Source organism: Apis cerana, linkage group LG12 (assembly GCF_029169275.1).
Source record: "Apis cerana isolate GH-2021 linkage group LG12, AcerK_1.0, whole genome shotgun sequence".
In the NCBI taxonomy this organism is placed as follows: domain Eukaryota; kingdom Metazoa; phylum Arthropoda; class Insecta; order Hymenoptera; family Apidae; genus Apis; species Apis cerana.
The window spans coordinates 4,742,515-4,760,181 of NC_083863.1; the positions used below are offsets into that span (position 1 = coordinate 4,742,515).

The following is a 17,667-nucleotide window of genomic DNA, read 5'->3' on the forward strand; positions in this document are numbered from 1 at the left end:
GTGATAAAATATTGTATGATAAAATATGGATAAACAAGCAATCGAAGAGTTATATCTCAAGGATAACAAATTTTTCGGACAGCTCGTTGGTGTGTGGCCTGATCAGGGAAAATTCATGAAATTTTTCATGCGTTTTACAATCCTTATCGTAATGATTATTGCATTTATAGCACAGGTAGTAATATTATTATCAAAATAACATGTCTGTGAAATTATTATATTGAATAAAAGAATTGTGATTAGTTTATTGTAATATTGAAAGTAGTATTAAAAAAAAATATTTTAAAAAATTATGTTAAAATAATTGTTAAAATATTATCAAAATATAGATATCACGGGTAGCAGTGTTTTACAGCGTCGACGTCTTATTAGATCAAATACCGTACATTGATTTGGGATTTGCCCTTATACTCAAGCAATACAATTATATATTGAATGAGAAAAAGGTGAAAAACAATTAATTCTATGAATATTACGATTAAATTATTTTTAAACTGACATAAAAAAAATTTTAGTCCTATTAAATTAAAAAATCTTATCTTTTCACATTTTATGACTATTATTATCATTCTAATAAAATCTAAATGTTTTTTAAGCAAAGTTATAAAACTTTACACACTTTTTGTATTTCTAAAAAATATTTGAACACAAATTAATCCTCGTTTATGAAGTAAAAATTAATACTTTGCTAATTATATATATAATTATTAAAATTATAATTTTAAAAGCATAGCTCAAAGAACTTCTACATAACATTATATCCGATCGATTGGTGAAACGGTCAAAGGAGGAAGAAGAAATTTTCGAAATATATTTTAAGAGAGCAATGTTCTTCTGTTCCTTTTACGAAGGTGAAGAGTAAGCAAACAATTCTTTAAACAGTAAAGATTGAAATTATAAAATTAAACAATATCAAAAATATTTAATTATAAAATTTTGAACTCTTTATTATCTCTTAATCATTTTTTAGTTTCTTTTTTTTTATTTTTAAACTTTTCATTTGTGATTCTGAATTGAAATCTAACTAAAACAATTGTAGAAATTACGAGAATTTTTTGATTATATAAAACTTTTAGACTTTAAACTCATTTTAATTGATACGATTTTACAAATCTTTATATAAAGGAAAAATATAAGAATTTGATTTTTTTAAATCTAAAAGATATAGTTATTATTGGTACAATAAATGAAGATTTCGATTTCATAATAATTTAATTTTTAACAAACATAAGCACTTTAATTTTCGAAACTTTTGAGATAATACGAGTTTCGTAAATGCAAAGTCAGATTTCGAACTCTTATTTCTAACTATATATATTTTTTATTCCTTCTATTTTTAATTTTTTTCAAATATTTTATTGTTTCTATTTTTAGTTAGCATATGTTCTTGTGTATTTATGTTCCTTTCCATGCCATCTATACTACCACTAATAATGAATGTCATCATGCCACTAAACGAGTCACGAAGTCGAGAACTTGTCTATCCATCTTATTATTTTGTGGATGAACAGAAATATTATTATCTCATAACAGGACATATGTTAGCAGTGTGTCTTGGACACACTTTTGTGTATATTGCCTGTGACATAAATTTAATTCACATTGTACATCATGGATGTGCCTTGTTGACCATCAGTGGGTAAGTACTATTTGCTACATTAAAAATTTTTAATTTTTTTTAATAACTAATTTTTCTTTAAATATATATTATATATTAAATATTAAATATATATTAAATTAAATTGTATGTAATTAATAAAAATAAATATAGGTATCATTTTAAACATGCCATGGATAACGTTGGTCTTTGTAAGGAAAAATATAGTGACAAATTAATGGAGAAAACTTATGCAAAAGTAAGTCAATCCATCGATGCTCACAAGAAGGCTGTTGAGTTAGTATCATTATGTATAATAGATATAATTTGAATTATTTTTTATATAAGTTTTTTTAATATAATTTTATTATTTAATATATTATATTAGATATGTGAATAAAATCGATGCTTGCCATATACACTATTTCTTCATCCTTTTGGGAATGATAATTATAACATTCACGGGAACATTCATAAAGGCAAGTTATCATTCAATGAAACATTCTATTTTTAATGATCGAGTCAATATTGCTCAAAATATTAATATATATATTTCTTAATTTAATTTATAATATAATTTATTAATTTTGATTTTTAATATATTCAATATAGTATTCAAAATAAAAGGAAATCTCAAATGATATCGATTTTTCTATAAGTATCAATGTTGGCAAATAGTTGAATAATTAAAAATATATAGTTATAAATATACTTGTATGAAATATATATAAAAAAGAAAATCAAATAATACATTTGAAAAACTCTTCTTCTACATTTCTTGAAAAACTCATAATTTTCTATATCATTTGCATTAAAATATGAAATATAAAATATTTTCAAATTATTCATTTTATTTTTTACTATAAAATATATTCATAATAATTTGATTTCGTTTTAAAAATTTATTATAAATGATTAATTATAAGTATAATTTAGAATTTTTAAAATATTACTTATTTATACTTATATATACATTTATTTATGCTGTTTTTTGTTATATCACTTTTTAAATTTCTTTCTTTTTTAAATTTAGTTGACATCGATGGAAATAGGAGGTAGATTCTTCACTTTTTGTATATTCACTATTGCTCAACTAACGCACTTGCTTTTTCTAATGGTCATGGGACAATTTTTGATAGATTCAAATGAAGAAGTCTTTAAAACAATGTGAGGCTATGATATATGTACATATATTAATTATTTAAATCGATTGCATATAACTTAACATAATCAAACAAAATATTCAAATAAAGTTTGCGCATATTTTTTTAAATATTTTGTTAATAATATATTGTTAATCAAATATTATTAAATATTTTTGATAAAATAAAAACGATATTAATAATTCTGAAATAATGGAAAATATCATAGTATAATAAAAATTTATGATTCAATTAATTATTATTATTAATAGATACGATGCTCGTTGGTACTATGGTTCATCGAAAACGCAATCGTTATATTTATTAGTATTGCGAAAATGTTTGAATCCGCCGAAACTGACAGGAGGAGGATTGATTGCTTTGAATTTAGACAGTTTTATAAAGGTTAGCTTATTTTTACAAAATATTAGAAATTTATCTTTAAGAAAGAGATTAACGATTGAATAATAATAACGAATTGAATTTTTTCAGGTTTTAAAAACATCTTTCTCATATTACACAGTTTTTCGATCATAAATCGATACGAATGCGGAATGTTCGCTATATGTTTACGCAAGCGATATTTTTGTTCACAAAAATTTTTTATTGTGTTTAATTACGTGACTGCACTTAAGTTATTTCCCGATAATCTTATTACTTAAATGTGTATAAATGTGTATAAATATTGTATTTATTTGCTTATTTCTTTCTTTCATTGTACTAATATAATGTGATACAATTCATTGATAATTATTGAAAGATTAATAAATTTCTAAAATATTTCCATAAATAAAATTTATTTATTACACTGGAAGTACAATGAATATTAAAGACATCTGTAAATTATTACTAAATTTAATACTAAAAATTTAAAATGAGACAAGAATAAATCTGCAAATAGATTTTCAATAAATTAATAATAAATATCTTTATGTAAATATTTCATGTCATATTAAAAAAAGCAAGAGGAAAATAGAAACGATAGCATGATGGAAGCCATTATTCTATTTTATTTTTTCTTAAATTCAAACTTAAAAATTATCGATTGTTAACTTGAATTTTCAATCAATATCAATTCATTTGAAATCGATTCTCTAAATATGCATCACAAATATAATTGATAAAATGATATCTTTATCAAATTAATTGCAGTAAATCGAAATATAAAAGCATTATAACATTGAAATTAAAATGCATATATTATAATATATACCTCGATAATAATTATAGGGTCGGAGTCTCCCTGTTTCAAGTAGAAAGAAATGAGGAACTGTAAGATACAAAGCCGCAAAGAAAAAAGCCAGAATGGTCACGAAATCGAATCACATTCTCTCACGTGTTCACGTGATAAGAAAACTTATATCTTGTGAAAAAATGAGTAACAACAATATACTCGTTCGTATAGATACAAAACGATGAATTGTCTGAATGTTTCTACTATAAAAATATGAAGACCATATCAAGACCATAAGAATATTGGAAGGTGTAACATAGGTCATCAATTTTTCATATAGCACATATAGATCCATTTATCCACTTAGTTCATACAAATTATTACGTCGTTAGATATTGCTATTATATCATAATAAAATTATGTTAAATTGTTCCTGTAATTTTCTTATTAAGAAAGAAAAACGAAGATAGAAAAAGCTATTATTGTTAGACAAAATACCTTTCCATTTTCCATATAAATTAATTTATATATCTTTGTAAAAGCAAGCAGTTACGTGAAAGCAATTATTTAAAAAGATAAAAGAATTATTTAATACTATTGTTATAGTATTGAAAACATAAACGTTTTACATTTTGATCATGGCAGTTTCTCGTGGACATGAATACTGATAATAATAAACGTTTCCTGAGGATTGACTAATATACGAATAGATCATTGATTATATAAAAATAATTGCATTCTTTTCAACTATCCTGTGATAGTTAGTATTATTATTATTATTTATTTATTAGATCAAGATCATGGATAAGCAAGAAATACAGGATCAATACCTGAGAATCAACAAATTTTTTGGACAGCTAGTTGGTGTATGGCCATATCAGGAAAGATTTACCAAATTTTGCATACGATTAACTATATTCGCCATAATAATTCTTACTCTTACTACGCAGGTATTAGATTAGGCTATGTCTAGTAAGTAATTTCGTTTTAGAATTTAGAAATAATTATTTACTATAAGATTCTTATTCGTCACAAAAATAATAATCCAATAAATAAATAAATAAATAAATAAAATAATGTTAATATGCTACATTGATTATGTTCTTTTAATTCAAGTTCAAAGAATTATGTGTTTTTTATTTTATATATAATATTATGAATGAAATTTTATTAGAATTCCATTAAAGTTAAAACGATATTACTTATAGGATGATTTAATAAAAAATAAAATTATGCAGATAAAAAAGCATAAAATTAAAGGCACTTGCCTTTAATCTCCATAGTTGGTGATTAAAGATCAATTGGATAATTAACTTTGAGATTTTCTTTTTGTATTATATGTATAAAAAATAACTAATTAAAATCAAATTAGAATTTGCCTATTTTTTTCATCTTTTAAATAAAATTCTAGTTATATTTATTTTCAAAGAAAAATTAAGATTATTATATGGAATTATCAGTATATGATCTAGAAATGAATCAATATAAATTTTTTCAATAAATTATTGCTATCTATATTTTTTTAAAACGTTAATATTAAATAATAAATATTATAAATAATATTATAGATATTATAGATTATATTATAGATATATCAGGTAATAGTGTTCTGCACATTGGATGCCTTATCGAATCAATTGCCATACTTAAATGCTCTGTTTATCCTCTTATTCAAACAGTATAATTATATTTTAAACGAGGATAAGGTAAAAATTTATAATTCTACTTTATATTTACGATCTTCAGAATAATTATAATAATTCAGTGTTATCAAAATCACAGCTCAGAGAACTTCTAAATGACATCGTATTTGACCGGCTGATGGTACGCTCGAAGAAAGAGTTAGAAATTTTGAACATGTATTCAAAAAGGGCAACAACGCTCTGCATTTTTTATGAAGGTGACAAATAAAAAATATATATGTACAGAAACGTGAGGAAATAATGATCACTTAAGAAAAGTTATTTAAAAAAGAAATCTGTATTTTAGTTTAATATATTTTTTAAAACAGTTAATCGGTTATTACTATAATAATTATACAATTTTTATCAATGTTATTGTATAATAGTTCTTCTAAATATTTATCCTGAGAAAATATTATATATTTTAATATATAAAACTAATCATTTAACTTTTTAACACTCATGTCCATTCCACATACATATAATTGTTATCCATTTTTATCATTAAATATTATATTATAAAAGATATATCATATTTACAATTATTCTTACTAATAGTTTATTATAAAAAAGATGTATTTATTGTAAAAAAATTTTTTCTTTATTATTTTAACAATATTATTTTTAATTATATATTATATCATTTAATATAATTTTATATTCGTGCATACAAAAACAAAAAATACGAAATGCAAAAATAAAATTTTTAAATGAAATATCGATGAAAATTAAGAAATTAATTATATCTTTCTTAATTAATGATATATTACTTAATATCAATTGTATCATCAATTTCCTCACTTTTTCCTACATTTCTCATCAATCATCATTTTACTTTTATCATACATTTCATTCTTTCATCAGTTATAGTAATTTCCAGCGCGATCATGTTCATCATGATACCGACTATACCACCTATTTTGAACATCATCATGCCTTTGAACGAATCACGAGACCGTGAATTTATCTATCCAACCTATTTTTTCATAGACGAGGAAAAATATTATTATCCCATATTAACGTACATGGCAATAGTAATATTGATAGTGTCTTCAGTGTACTTAGCCTGTGATACAAATTTGGTACAAATTGTACATCATGGATGCGCCTTGTTGGCAATAAGCGGGTGAGTAATTTACATTTTAACTGCACATCTTTCATCCCTTAGAACCCGTTTATTCATTTACTTTCTTCTTTTCTATCACTAATTTCTCTGTAGGGTTTAGATATTGTGTTAAAATAAAACGCCCAATCTAAAATTTTCACTGTAATTAATGAAAATGAACATAGGTATCATTTCAAGCATGCAGTGGATGACATGAAGTTTTCCAACGGAAATTATATTGACCTCCTAATGGATGAAACTTATAAAAAGGTTAAACAATCTATTAAAGCTCACAAAACAGCCGTTGAGTTAGTATTGCAATATTAGTAATATAATATGTAAAATGTCATACTCACATCAACTTTTTTATATATTTTTATATATTATTTATTTATCGTTATGCTAGATACGTGGACAAAATCGATGCCTGCCACATATATTACTTCTTACTTATCATAGGAACGATAGTATTAGCTTTCACCGGTACTTTTCTAAAGGTAAGTCACCATTCGTTAAAACTAGTTTGCAAGATACATATACACAGCATACACAATGCTCTGCATATAAAATGGAGTATCTTTGGAGGGTCTATTCTAGAGAAAATACAAAAATTAACGTACAAAAATATCGGCTGAGATTTATTTATTAAATTAGAGAACATTTTGCGTTGAATAAAGCGAGATGGACAATGAGTGTAACAAAGAGAAAGCTATAAGCTCATTCAATCTGTTTCAATTTTGGCATAAAAATAAATTGCTTATAACTTAACATATAAATCTCAATTGATATTTTTGTTTGTTTTTGTCTTTAGAATCAAAATACATTATTACTCATGCTAAATTATTTATTAAATTACATTGTTCTAATTTAATATTTGTATTATTGTCAAATTCAGTTGTCGACCATGGAAATAGAGATTAGATTCTTCACGTTCTGCGGATACACTGTTGCTCAACTAACTCATCTGCTTTTCTTAACGATTATGGGACAGTTTCTTATAAATGCCAACGATGAAATTTTTAAAACAATGTAAGATTTTTTATACGTATTGATTATTAAAATTTAAAATAAATTAAAAAAGAAAGGAAGTAATAAGAAAGAATCGAATAATACAATTGAAAATTTATATAAAAAAAAGAAAAGTACAGTGGTAATATATAAATTATCATTTGAAAGCATCATTTCATTGAATGTTTAAGACACAGACAAATATTAATTATTACTTGTATTTGGTTTTAATAAATGAAGTATTTACATTCTGCATTATTGAAATTCAACAAGCATTTTAATTTTTATTTCTTTTCCTTTAATATATTTAACTTCCTATGTTCCTAATTGTTCAATCTTTAATTATCTTAAATTGAATATATTTCAAAAGATTATGTAAATTTTCATAAGTCATAAAGGATATACCATACAATAGAATTAACGATTCAATTCATTATATTATGTGTATAGATATGAAGCACATTGGTACAATGGTTCATCAAGAACGCAATCATTATACGTATTGGTACTTCGGAAATGTTTGAGTCCGCCAACATTGACAGGAGGAGGCTTAATTGCTTTGAATTTAGACAGTTTTGTACAGGTGAGCCGATATCTTTTATATAAAATTAGACAAATATTTTGTAATTTTTGATTAAATTACATTAATTTTTTCCAGATCTTAAAATTATCATTTTCATATTATACTGTATTTAGATCCTAATAAATTGATGATTAATAGATTAATTATACAATATATAAAGTAGAAAATTCAATGATGTACATGCAATTGTCGGTATTTATATTTATATAATAGCATATTAATTAAGTCGTAGAATTAATTAGGATTAGTTATTTGTTGTTTCATGCATAAAGTACATTCATGTTAAACATAAAGTATAATATCTTTTTTTTTTCCTTTCTTTTTTTTGTTTCCAATATAATATACGTAAATGATAAGTATAGTAAAAAATATCATTGGTACTCACTTCAAGATGATTTCATGATTTCTTGTTCATTTGGAAATAAATGCCATTTTTTTATTTTTTGAATTTGTTCCTTATACAAAAGATGTTATAATAATCATGTAATAATCAAGTTTCAGAAACTAAAATCAGATTTTAGTACTCAATCATTATTAATTGATAACAATTTTTAGTTTTTTATAAAGGAAAATAAAAATTATAATTTTGTTTATTGTATTTATAACTTAACAAATTGAAAATCATGTCATGTAAAAATTTAAAAATACATTTAATTGATTTGCCTTTTAATCACTCACCAGGTAATGTACCGATCATAGGTATAACTATTAGAAAATCACTATCAGAGGGCACTATTATCAGGTTTTGACAAATTTTAAGAAACTTAGCACACATAAGATGCAGGATATATCTTACAATCAATGAGATATTTTGTTTCATATTCTAAAATAATTAAATTCTAATTTCATATTTTCTTATGTTTCTCGATTTCTTCTTAATTGTTCGATAAGAAACTCATATTTTATAAAACTGCAAAATGGATATCAATAGTTTATTCTTTATAAATATAAGTTCGAATTGTCCGAATGTTTTGCTACAACTAAACTATGAAGACCGGCACTGGAAGGTGTAGCATCAATCATTAATTTTTCATTCTCTACATATAGATCCACTCATCCACTTAATTCATACAAATTGCTACGTCTTTGGACACTGTTAACATGTCGAACAACAAGTTGTATACTAAGTTGTTCTTATAATTTTCTTATTAAGAAAAGAAAGAAAATGCTATTATTCTTAGGGAAATATCTTTCCATTTTCTATATAAATTAATCAAATCCATATATCTTTGCAAAAACGAGTAATCATGCAAAACAATTATTCGAAAAGTTAAAGGAATTATTTATTATTATTATCGTTACTAGCAACATTCACGTTTACTATGGCAGTATTGTTATAGACATGAAAACCGATGGATCGGCTATCAATTGAACAGGATCGTTGACGGTACAGAAATAATTGTATTTCTTTTTTTTTCAATAATCCTGTGATAAGTCGTTATTATTGTTTATATGATTATGGACAAGCGGGCAATAGAGGATCAACATCTGAAAATCAATAAATTTTTTGGAGAGTTAGTTGGTGTATGGCCATATCAGAAAAAAATTTTCAAAACTTGCATACGATTCATCACGTTTATCATAATGATTTTTAGCCTTGTAACACAGGTATTATAAGTAAAAGATTATATCATTATATATCATTGTATCATATCAATTTTTAATAATCGAATTAATAATCAAATAAATTATTTTATTATTTTATTCGATTTACATTATACTATAGATATCACGAGTAATAGTTTTCTACAGTTTGGATGTTCTATCGGATCAATTGCCATATATCAATGCAGGAATTGTCACTTTATTCAAGCAATACAACTATATTCTAAACGAGGATAAGGTGAAACTCTACAATCTTATTTATTCTACAGTCTTTAGGATAATTATCACTGTATTAAAACCGCAGCTCAGAGAACTTTTAAACGACATTGTATCAGACCGATTGATAGAAAGATCGAAGGAGGAGTCAGAAATTTTGGAAATGTATTCAAGAAGGACAACAGCGCTCTGCGCTCTTTACAAAGGTTACGAATAAATAGATAGAATTATATTACAAAAATTGATATCATGCAATGACGATATTTAACACAAATATCTACATTTCCATCTCTATTTATTTTTTTTTACATTTAATCTTCTTTGGATTTAGTTATGGTATATTCCTGCGCGTTCATGTTCCTCGTCATACCGACTATACCACCTATTCTGAACATCATCGCGCCTTTGAACGTATCACGAAGCCGCGAATTTATCTATCCAACCTATTATTTCGTAGACGAGCAGAAATATTATTATCCCATATTGACGCATATGATAGCAGTGATATTGGTACTTTCTTCGGTGTATCTGGCCTGCGATACAAATTTGGTACAAATTGTGCATCATGGATGCGCCTTGCTAGCCATCAGTGGGTGAGCTAATCAATATATTTGTTAATCCTTTGCGTCTTCCAATTTATTATTATCTTTTCTATCATTAATTTCTCTGTAAGATTTAAATATTAAACTTGTATTAAACTTTTGATCGTGATCAATGAAAATGAATGCAGGTATCATTTCAAGCATGCAGTTGATGAGGTAAAGTTTTGCGACGGATATTACATCGACGCCTCAATGGATGAAACTTATGTAAAAATTCGGCAATCGATTAAAGCCCACAAAACGGCCGTTGAGTTAGTACACAATTGATTAATTGCATGTAAATCTCATATATACGTCAATTCTTTTATATACTTTTTTATTATAACGTGTTATGCTAGATACGTGGATAAAATAGATGCCTGCCACATACATTACTTCTTAGTTGTCATAGGAATGATAGTATTAGCTTTCACCGGTACTTTCCTAAAGGCAAGTTATTATTCTGTAAAATAGTAGTATTAATAATATCTCTGGTATATATAAAAATGAAATATCTATGAAGGATTGATTCTAAAGATCTGAATGTAAAAGTTTAAAAATATACAAAAATACCCAGATTTATTATTTTATTGAATTAGAAGAAATTCGTTAGATAGAAATATAGTTAGACGACAAAACTTAATATTGAACATTATCTTCCTTCTAATACAAAAGTAAATTTTATAATCTTATAATTTAATAAACAAATCTCAATTGATATTTTTGTTTGTTTTGTCTTTAGAATCAATTATTTAAGAATATATTATTACTCTGTATACAAACGAATTCTGATTAAATAATTTTATATTATTCCATTCAAATTTAGTTGTCGACCATGGAAGTGGGGATAAGATTCTTTACGTTCTGTGCATACACTATAGCTCAATTAATTCATCTGTTTTTCTTAACGATTATGGGACAGTTTCTCATAAATGCCAACGAAGAAACTTTCAAAACAATGTAAGATTATTATCTTATTATTAATTATTAAAATAGGGAAAATTATAAATAATTAAAAAAAAAGTAATAAAATAAATAATATAATTGAAAGAAATAAAAGATTAGAAAAAATGGAATTATTAATTGTCATTTGAAGATATTTCATTTATCGTTAAAATTGTTGGCAAATACCATTTGCATGTAAATTATAGATATGTAAATAAAGTATTTATATTCTACATTATTGAAATTTAATGAAAATTCTATTTTTTATTTCTTTTTTAGAGTATTTAACATCATACTTTATATATTCTCTATTATTCAATCACTATTTTGAATTGTACTTCATATGATATAATTACATGATTTATAAATCAAAGTATAATGTTATATAATAAAAATTTAATTTAACACAGAGTGTGTATGTATGTACATAGATGTGAAGCACATTGGTATAATGGTTCGTCGAAAATGCAATCATTATACATATTGGTACTTCGAAAATGTTTGAGTCCGCCAAAATTGACGGGAGGAGGATTTGTTGCTTTGAATTTAGACAGTTTTGTACAGGTGAGCAGATCTTATCTTTTAACTATTCTAAAGAAATTATATCCGATCAAATAACATTGAGTGAATTTTTTTCAGATTCTAAAAGCATCATTTTCATATTACACTGTATTTAGATCTTAATAAATTGGAAGATTAAAAATATAAAATAAAAAATTCAAAAAATTTGTTGATGCAACTTATTAGTATTTATAGCTATTTGTATAATAATATATTAATTATTATTATAAAGTTAACTAGAGTTAGTTATTTGTTGTTTTACACATAAAGTATATTTATGTATTAAATAAATGTCATATCTTTTTTTTCCTCTAATTCAGTATATGTGAAAAGAAAATACATAATAACATATTTATAAGTATTATCGTCAGATTAATGAATAAATGAATCTTTAGATAAATGTAATTTTAGATAATCCATAAAAGAATAGAATAATAGAAATATCATTGTTACTCACTTCAAGATTTCACGATTTCTTGTTCATTCTAAAAAGATGCAATATCTGTTTGTTGAATTTCTTCTGCTCATAACAGAAAAATAGATATTGCAAGATATCATTATTCAAGTTTCAAAAAATTATCAAGACCTAGAATCAAATTTTATGTATTCAATTTTTAATCATTATTAATTAATAAGAATCTTTAGTTCATGTAAAGGAAAATAAAAGGAAATATATTTAAAATTTAATTTATTGATATAGAAAATATAAAAAATATTATATAATCTTTTTTTTATTATTTAGCTCCTTAAATGATGACTATTCATTTTACTATTCAATTTTACAGGTAAAACATTGCTATGTAGCATGAAAAATAGTAAATTAAATACATAAAATATACATTTTTATAGGAAACAAGATTGAATCGAATATTGTATTTACAACTTAACAAATTGAAAATCATATTATGTCTGTCTGATTAATAAAAATTTAAAAATACATTTAATTGATTTGCTTTTAATACTCACCAGGTAATGTACCGATCATAGATATAACTATTAGAGGATCACTATCAGAGGGCACTATTGTCTAGTTTTGACAAATTTCAAGAGACTTAGCACACACAAGATATAGGATCTAACAAACAATGGGATATTTTGTTTCATATTCTAAAATAATTAAATTTTAATTTCACTGATATTTTTTCATGTCTCTCGATTTCTTCTTAATTGTTCGATAAAAAACTCTTATTTTATAAAACTGCAAAATGGATATCAGTAGTTTATTTTTTCATATAAGTCAATGAATTGTCCGAATGTTTCGCTACAACTAAACTACGAAGACTGGCACTGGAAAGTGAAGCATTAATCATTAATTTTTCATTCTCTACATATAGATCCATTCATCCACTTGATACAAATTGCTACGTCTTTGGACATTGTTAATATGTCGTTACAACAGTGTGTTAAGTTGCTCTTGCAATTTTCTTTTTTATTAAGAAAAGAAAGAAATACGAGGATAGAAAAAGCTTTTGTATTATTGCAAAAATATCTTTCCATTTTCCATATAAATTAATCAAATCCATATATCTTTGTGGAAGACTGTAATCATGCGAATCAATTGTTTGAAAATATAAAAATTATTTATTGCTGTAGAAAATATGCACGTTTACATTTATGCTATCTAACCATGACAGTTTCTTCATGGATATGAACACTTATGGGTAAAGGTTTCCTGAAGATTGGCTAAACAGACGAATAGAATCGTACAAACATTTTTTTTAACCATTTCTGTGATAAAGTATTATTATTGTTTACAAGATGGACAAGCAAACAATAGAGAATCAATATCTGAAAATCAATAAATTTTTTGGCCAATTAGTTGGTGTGTGGCCTTTTCAAGAAAGATTTATCAAGACTTGCATGCGATTTATTGTATCCGTCGTAATGCTTCTTGACCTTGCAACGCAGGTTTTATATTAGATTGTATCATTATATATATCGTTACATCACATCGATTTTTTTTTTTAGAAAAAGAATTAATATGGAGTAATAAATTATTTACATTATAGATATCACGGGTAATAATGTTCTACAACTTCGATGTTTTTTCGGATCAAATACCATACTTGAACGCAGCAATTATTTGCTTATTCAAGGAATATAACTATGTTTTGAATGAAAATAAAGTGAAAAATCTACAGTTTTGTTTATTTCTTCGTGATTAATATCAATAATCAGTGTTATTAAAATTGCAGCTCAGAGAACTTCTAAATGACATCATATCCGATCGGTTGATAAAACGATCGAAGAAGGAGTTGGAGATTTTGGAATTGTATTCGAGAAAAGCAACAACGCTGTGCATTCTTTACAAAGGTGATCAACAAAAAATAGAATTTCTCGTGTTACAAAAACCAAGCAATGACAATGATTTTTAATACAAATACTTTTGAAAATAGAAGAAAATGAGAGAATCCCTTATTAATATTTTCATTCCCTCGCTGTTTCCTACATTTCTCCATCTCTATCTTTTTTTTTCTCTTTTTTTTACTCTACATTTAATCTTGTTTGGATTTAGTTATGGTATATACCTGCGCGTTCATGTTCCTCGTCATACCGACTATACCACCTATTCTGAACATCATCGCGCCTTTGAACGTATCACGAAGCCGTGAATTTATCTATCCAACCTATTATTTCGTAGACGAGCAGAAATATTATTATCCCATATTAATGCATATGATACTAGCGATATTGGTACTTTCTTCGGTATATCTGGCCTGCGATACAAATTTGGTACAAGTTGTGCATCATGGATGCGCCTTGTTAGCTATCAGTGGGTGAGTGTTAAGTAAAAATGCACAGTTTTTTTGTCTTTTATGTCTTTCAATTCATTACCATCTTTTCCATCATTGATTTCTCTGTACGATTTAGATGTTAAAATTACATTTGATTGAAAATTTTTAATGTTTAATCAATGAATACAACAGGTATCATTTCAAGCATGCAGTGGATGACGTAAAAATTTGCGACGAAAATTATATCACGCTAATGGATGAAACTTATACGAGAGTCAGACATTCCATAAAAGCCCACAGAACGGCCGTTGAGTTAGTATTGTTGTATATAATTAGTAATATGTATGTAAGTGTCGTGCATATCAATTCTTTTACATACTTTTTATTACAACGACATGCTAGATACGTGGATAAAATAGACGCCTGCCACATATATTACTTCTTACTTACCATAGGAATGATAGTATTAACTTTCACTGGTACTTTCGTGAAGGTAAGTTATACATCGTTCGTTAAAACTCACTTGCTATATAATCTAATGTATGTAGAACATTAATGTATATTGTATTGTATGTAAAAGTGTCGTGAAACATTTTTATTAATTCTAGAAATTAAAACAAACATAAAAGTTGATATACAAATATATTGATTTGAATATGTTTATTAAGTTGTAATTTCAATTTTCAATTTTAATTTTTTTAAAAATTAATAATTTACTTTTAGATTATACATTGTTATAATTATAATTTAATGAATAAGCTAATCGATATTTTTATTTACCGATATTATAAACATTTTTATTGATTCGACACTTTAGAATTCTACATCTTCGATAAAATAAACGATATATCAATATCTTGTACATGAATTTATATTATTCTGATTTTAACATTTGATATTATTTTCTAAATTTAGCTGTCGACCATGGAAATTGGGATTAGATTCTTCACGTTTTGTGCATACACTGTTGCTCAACTGACTCATCTTTTTTTCTTAACGATTATGGGACAATTTCTTATAAATGCTAACGAAGAAATTTTCAGAACAATGTAAGAATATTGTATGTATCCATTTATCAAAGTTAGGAGAGAAATTTGAAATAAGTTAAAAAAAAGAATAATAATAATAATAAAAAACTGAAATGTCAAAATTAATGTTTTAAGATATTATTTGATTTAATGTTTATATCGTAGGAAAATATTATTTATTATTTATTATTTGAATTGAATTTGAGTGAAATTTACATTGTGTATAATTGTGAAATTTAACAAACATTCTATTTTTAATTTGATATTGCATTTCATATAATTACACAAATAATTCTTTTCATAAATTTTACTTATTGTACAATAAAATTTCACGAATCAATTCACTATATTGTACACGTACAGATACGAAGCACATTGGTACAACGGTTCATCGAGAACGCAATCATTATACGTACTGGTACTTCGAAAATGCTTGACTTTTCCAAAACTGACAGGAGGAGGATTGATTACTTTGAATTTAGATAGTTTTGTACAGGTAAATTGTTATTTATATATTTTTTTTCTTCTATAAAATTAGATAAATATTTTAAAGAAACTAACTTCTGATCAAATGATATTGATTAAATTTTTTTTTCAGATTTTAAAAGCATCATTTTCTTATTACACTGTATTTAGATCTTAATAAATACAATAATAATAACATAAAAAGTAGAAAAATTTCTATATAGATTCGATATTTGTTGCTATTTATACATATAAAATAGTATATTAGTTGTAGAACCAATTAGAATTAGTTATTTATCTAATTATATTTTATGCATAAAATATATTCATATGTTATATAGTCTTTTGTCTTTTTTTTGTCTTCGATGCAATATAAATAATTATTAAAAAATTTATGATTATGATTTTTGCAGGATCGATAGATTGGAATAAAGGAACTGTCTGTAATTTTAAATACGTAATAAAAAGAATAACAATATTATATTTTTAATTTTTATAATGAACAATTTTAATTTAATTTATAGATATTGATAATATATATATATATAGATAATATTATATAATCATTTTTTCTCTCATTTAGTTTTTTAAGATTTTTCGAATATTAAATGTAATACATTATCTCAAAAAATAGAAAATTTATATTACACATGCATTCTTATTAATAACAAGATTGAAGTTTCTCTTATATCTAATAAAAATTAAAAAAATATATTTAATTCAATTAAATTTAGTTACTCACCAGATAATATACCGACTATAGTTACGATTATAATATTAAGAGGGCTCCATTATTTTGTTTTTAATATATATGTAACATATAAAAATTAACATAAATCCAACATTCAATGAAATTTTTCATTCCAAATTCTGAAATACATGATTTCGAATCCCATCTTGATTTTATTATTAGATAAGAAACTTATGTTTTACAAAATCACAATGTTTTATACAGATATCGACAATTTATTCTTCTGTAGATATTCTTCTATACACAAAATGAATGTTTCACTACGACAAAATATGGAGACCAATATTAGAAAGTGTAGCATCAGTCATTAATTTTTCATACACGTAGATTCACTCATCCACTTAGTTCGTACAAATTGTTATATCGTTAGGAACTGTTGCATTGAATTAAATCATCAAGTTAAATTGTTCATATTAATATACAATTATTCAATTTTCTTATTAAGAAAGAAAAAAGAAGATAGAAAAAACCATTACTGTCACAGAGGAA

General features: G+C 24.7%; 3 protein-coding genes across 4 annotated transcripts; all 3 read left to right on the forward strand.

The window, feature by feature from the left end:
- The first annotated feature begins 4 nt into the window (after positions 1-4).
- Positions 5-3,511, forward strand: LOC107995549 (uncharacterized). The gene is made up of 9 exons (XM_017053138.2): positions 5-175; positions 330-446; positions 734-851; positions 1,375-1,639; positions 1,772-1,894; positions 1,986-2,076; positions 2,631-2,764; positions 3,012-3,144; positions 3,232-3,511. Exons 1-9 carry the CDS (start codon positions 26-28, stop codon positions 3,274-3,276), a joined length of 1,176 nt encoding a protein of 391 aa, XP_016908627.2. The 5' UTR covers positions 5-25; the 3' UTR covers positions 3,277-3,511.
- A 1,043-nt stretch (positions 3,512-4,554) lies between these two features.
- Positions 4,555-12,491, forward strand: LOC107995547 (uncharacterized). The gene is made up of 18 exons (XM_062082746.1): positions 4,555-4,863; positions 5,503-5,619; positions 5,696-5,813; positions 6,460-6,721; positions 6,886-7,008; positions 7,107-7,197; positions 7,596-7,729; positions 8,159-8,291; positions 9,597-9,678; positions 9,727-9,899; positions 10,018-10,134; positions 10,201-10,318; positions 10,444-10,705; positions 10,843-10,965; positions 11,053-11,143; positions 11,520-11,653; positions 12,049-12,202; positions 12,278-12,491. The coding sequence occupies exons 1-18, from the start codon at positions 4,714-4,716 to the stop codon at positions 12,320-12,322; spliced, it is 2,427 nt and encodes an 808-aa protein (XP_061938730.1). The 5' UTR covers positions 4,555-4,713; the 3' UTR covers positions 12,323-12,491.
- A 701-nt stretch (positions 12,492-13,192) lies between these two features.
- Positions 13,193-16,696, forward strand: LOC107995551 (uncharacterized). Of its 2 annotated transcripts, none has more exons than XM_017053143.2 (9): positions 13,193-14,107; positions 14,209-14,325; positions 14,395-14,512; positions 14,715-14,976; positions 15,127-15,246; positions 15,337-15,427; positions 15,850-15,983; positions 16,326-16,458; positions 16,561-16,696. In XM_017053143.2, the coding sequence occupies exons 1-9, from the start codon at positions 13,958-13,960 to the stop codon at positions 16,603-16,605; spliced, it is 1,170 nt and encodes a 389-aa protein (XP_016908632.2). In that variant the 5' UTR covers positions 13,193-13,957; the 3' UTR covers positions 16,606-16,696. The 2 variants fall into 2 exon arrangements, with proteins under 2 accessions (XP_016908632.2, XP_016908635.2); XM_017053146.2 differs by having other exon boundaries at positions 14,841-14,976.
- Positions 16,697-17,667: the final 971 nt, after the last annotated feature.